The sequence below is a fragment of the Phragmites australis genome, chromosome 1, assembly GCF_958298935.1.
Source record: "Phragmites australis chromosome 1, lpPhrAust1.1, whole genome shotgun sequence".
NCBI classification, from domain to species: Eukaryota; Viridiplantae; Streptophyta; class Magnoliopsida; order Poales; family Poaceae; genus Phragmites; species Phragmites australis.
In genome coordinates, this window is record NC_084921.1 from 27,469,784 (window position 1) to 27,473,719 (window position 3,936).

At 54.4% G+C, this 3,936-nt stretch overlaps 1 protein-coding gene across 1 annotated transcript; it reads right to left on the minus strand.

Annotated features, from left to right (window-relative positions):
• Positions 1-1,167: 1,167 nt before the first annotated feature.
• LOC133888480 (protein NRT1/ PTR FAMILY 6.2-like) lies at positions 1,168-3,440 on the minus strand. Its single transcript, XM_062328754.1, has 3 exons — positions 3,352-3,440; positions 2,851-3,207; positions 1,168-2,757 (listed from the first exon to the last, which is right to left on the minus strand). Exons 1-3 carry the CDS (start codon positions 3,361-3,363, stop codon positions 1,351-1,353), a joined length of 1,776 nt encoding a protein of 591 aa, XP_062184738.1. The 5' UTR covers positions 3,364-3,440; the 3' UTR covers positions 1,168-1,350.
• Between the last annotated feature and the right edge of the window lie 496 nt (positions 3,441-3,936).

A 3,936-nucleotide genomic window follows, 5' to 3' on the forward strand; every position in this document is an offset into this window, starting at 1 on the left:
CACATTGACAACTCGCCAGACAATATGTAAAGAACATTCGACTAGTTTTAGATCTTATCTAGGCTAACCACGACCCCCTCTTGTACTCTATCTCAAAGATCAATATAATAACACAGGATATAGGGTTATTATAATCTAGGAAACCGAATTTATATAAAATCTTTGTCTTTAATGCTTGATTTGGTAAGAGAGAGTACCCTCTATTTTCATTATGTATTTATAAGATCTAATCGTAGGCACATTCTGCCGATGCCCGGTTACAAAATGGAAGCATTCACTTGCCAAGATGCTGCCGCGGGTTCTGCACTTCCGTGAGGCGTGGGATTGTCCTCCGAAATTTCACGAAGGAAAAGCTCTAGGACTTATGGTCTCATTTGCAAACATGGCTGAAAGCATCAAGAATATGTGAATTCAGGACCCATCGCAACTTTATCAATAGAAAATGAGCAGCCTCTTGGATCTGGAAGAGAATGGGTTCGAAGTTGGCGCCCTGAAGGTCCGTCTCCATAACCTGCTTCGTGTAAGGACTCGTCAATCTCAAGAACAGGAAAGCAGGTTTGGATAAGGAGATACTCAAGACAGAAACAGCTAACCGCGGCGTAGAGCAACGACTCAAGTTGCTATTGGCATGTACGTCACGGGGTTGGGGGAGGAACTAATGCACTACCGAGAGATGAAGGCATGCATCACTCGTCACGCAAAAAGCTGCGAACTGTTCCTATATTTTGAAGCTCCAAGTCGAACTGCGTCAAATTGAGGAGTCACTCGTCTCTGCTGAAGCCAATTTCAACAGCATCGCTGCTGCACCGTGGTGTTCAGATGTTGGGCCTTCACTACTGTAAGCAGTTAAGTTCGTATGTGTCTCACTCAACTTCGTATGTACCAGGGGAGGTACTCCCTCCCCTACACTTGAACTACTTAATACTATGTATACATGCTTGCTGCATGAATCTGGGAGACGACAATCTCAGTTTGTCAGTCTGCCACACCTAAAATGACCACGTCAGTTATGTGCATTTGAGTCGCAATACTTATTGCCCTTTTGAGTTGTAGCCCATAGGCAATGTTGCAAACTCCAGCAGTAGAGTCAAAAGCTATCTTGTTGAAAGCAACCTTTCTGTGGAATATTTTCACCAATCAAAAAGCCTCTTATCAATTTAAGCCGTTTCTTATTTAGCAATAAGCATGAGTGAACAACTTGGTTTTAACATGTTGGAAACACATCGAAGGCTCGAAGCTGCATCGACACTCAATCTATAGAACCCTCTAAAATAATAAGCGCTTCAAGTATATATGTGATAGTGAAGTTGATAACTAATTGCGATCGGTGCAAGTCCGTAGCTGATCTTGCTAGCATTTCTCGTCAGCCGCTGTCGCTGGTTGCGGCTGATCCGCCTGGCTGGTGGCCGGAGGCACGGCCCACATGGCGCAGACGAGGTAGGCGGCGAGGTTGACGACGCTGAGCACGGCGAGCAACCAGTAGAAGTAGTCGAGGCGGCTGTGGTTGATGGTGTCGCCGAGCCACCGTGTGCAGCTCTTGACGAGCGAGACGAGCGCGCTGCTGAGGAAGAAGCCGAGCGAGAGTGTGGTGAGGAAGAGGCCGGTGCTCATGGTCTTCATGCCTCTCGGCGACCGCGTGATGAAGAAGTCCAGCTGCCCCGTGTAGATGAACGCCTCGCCGGCGCCCACTAGCAGGAACTGCGGCGTCAGCATGACCACGCTGATGGGCAGCGGCCCCTGCCCCGCGTTCGTGGCTGCCACGGTGAGGCGCTTCTTCTCGGAGATGGCGGCGGCGGCCATGCCAACAATGGAGAGGACCAGGCCGATGCCGACCTTCTCCAGGTTGGTGAACCCCTGCCGACCGGTTATGAGGCTCCGGCAGAGCGGGATGAAGACGCGGTCGTAGATGGCAAGGGTGAGCATGATGGCGCCGACGAAGAAAACGGTGAGAGACGCAGCGGGGATCTCAAATCCGCCCATGCGCCGGTCCATGGTGGTCGCCTGCTCCACGGAGAAGGTGATCATCTGTGCGTAGATGGTCCAGAACAGGATCGTCGTCGCCCACACCGGCATCAGCCGTGCCACCATCTTCACCTCCTCCACGCGGGACACAGAGCACAGCTTCCACGGGTTCGGCGTCGGCCGCCCGTCGTGCCCCACCTCGTTGTCGCCGTCACCGGCCATCACGGCCGCCCTGTCCAGGCACGGGAACTGGGCGGTGTGGGGGAGGCGGGCGTGACCAGGGAGATCCTCGTAGAGCGCTGCGGCGGCGAGCGGTTGCTTGATGTTCCGCTTCCGGGCGGCGGCGACGAGGACCTGGAGGATGTGCACGATGGGGGACCCGGAGCTGCGTTTGTAGCGGTAGCGCCTGGTGCCGGAGAGGAAGACTGCGATGGCGGCGAGCATGGCGCCGGCGCAGATGCCGTAGGCCCAGCTCCGGCCGACGTGGTCCTGGACGTAAACAAGGACGGTGACGGCGAGGAGCGTGCCGACGCTGATGAAGAAGAAGAAGCGGTTGAAGAAGAGGCCCATGGCGGCTCGCTCGCGGGCGTCGCGCTCGTCGAACTGATCGGTGCCGAAGCCCGATACGCTGGACTTGAGCCCGCCAGTGCCGAGCGCGATGAGGTAGAGGCACACGTAGAGCACGCCCATCTGGAGCCCCGTCGCCTGCTCGCATGGCCCCGCACCGGCACCGCCCTCGCACGGTGGCGGCCGCAGCTGCCGCACCTCCGTCGACACCGCCAGGAGCCCCGTGCCCTGCGCGTAACGCATTTATTTGTCATGACATTGGCACGACCTAGACCCACGATCGACGTGCTTATAGGTAGCAATAGGGTTGCAGATGCATACGATAGCTTGGACGAGGGCGAAGATGGCGATGGTGAGGTATCGGCCGAGGAAGGAGTCGGCGAGGAAGCCGCCGAGGAGGCAGAGGAGGAAGGAGGTGCCCATGAAGTCAGTGACGACGTTGGCGGCCACGGCGCTGGGCAGGTGCATGGTGCCCGTCAGGTATGTGACCAGGTTCACGGCGATGCCCATCGTGGATAGCCGCTCGCACAGCTCGATCCCGAGGGTCAGCGCCGCCGCCACCCACCCTCCCGTGCTCGACTTGTCGGCCGGGCAGCCCCTGTAGTCCACCGCGTCCTGCACCAGGTTGCCGCCGTCGCGGCCGCCCCACGGTGACCTCTCATGTACCTTCTTCCCATCCTAAACCAAACAAGCGCACAACAATTAACAACATGCATGCAAATGTTGTATTATTATTATTGCATGCATGCAAGTGCAGGTCTTGAGCTGCATGTACGAACATAATGCATGCATATGCAGCTATGCACAGTTTAGAAAATAGACCTCACTAGCCATTGATTTAACAACTTTGTTTGCTATGTGTTCTTCGGAGAAGAAAACGCACAAGGCCGGCTAGCTCAGCTAGTTGGAATGCTGCGCTTGATCGAGGACCTTGCAATCGATTTCTCCTTTTATAGGCACGGAGAGAAGACGCATTCGACCGACCGATGATCAGCGATCAGCTGATCATGGAGGCGACCGATCGGCCGAAAAGGACCTGCACCGGGTGGCTCTCGCTAGCTACATGCACCAGGTGGATCTTTCTCTCGTGGTGGGGGCAGCCCGTGGTACAATAATCGATCCATGTTCTAATGTACAGAGAGAGACCCATGAAAAACGTTTGTGTTGGCCTGTTGGGTGATAATGGTCAGAAGATCAAGCACAAGTGGAACTGTATAGAGCACGTTGGTAAGATCGCACGAAGCGAGTCGAGCTTATAGAGACTTGAGTCCCTCGTCCCACACCTCGTCCCACGTTGGTAAGACCATGCAATTTAGGAATACACTATTAAAAAAAAGAAAAGATTAAGCACAAGTGCTAGCTGCTCCTGAGACGTGGAAACTAGGAAAAGTGAGCAGATCAGAAGAC

Coding starts and splice junctions, on each gene's coding strand:
- LOC133888480 (XM_062328754.1), bottom strand. Junction 2,758..2,850: donor TCGCCCTCGTCCAAGCTATC/GTATGCATCTGC, acceptor CGTTACGCGCAG/GGCACGGGGCTCCTGGCGGT.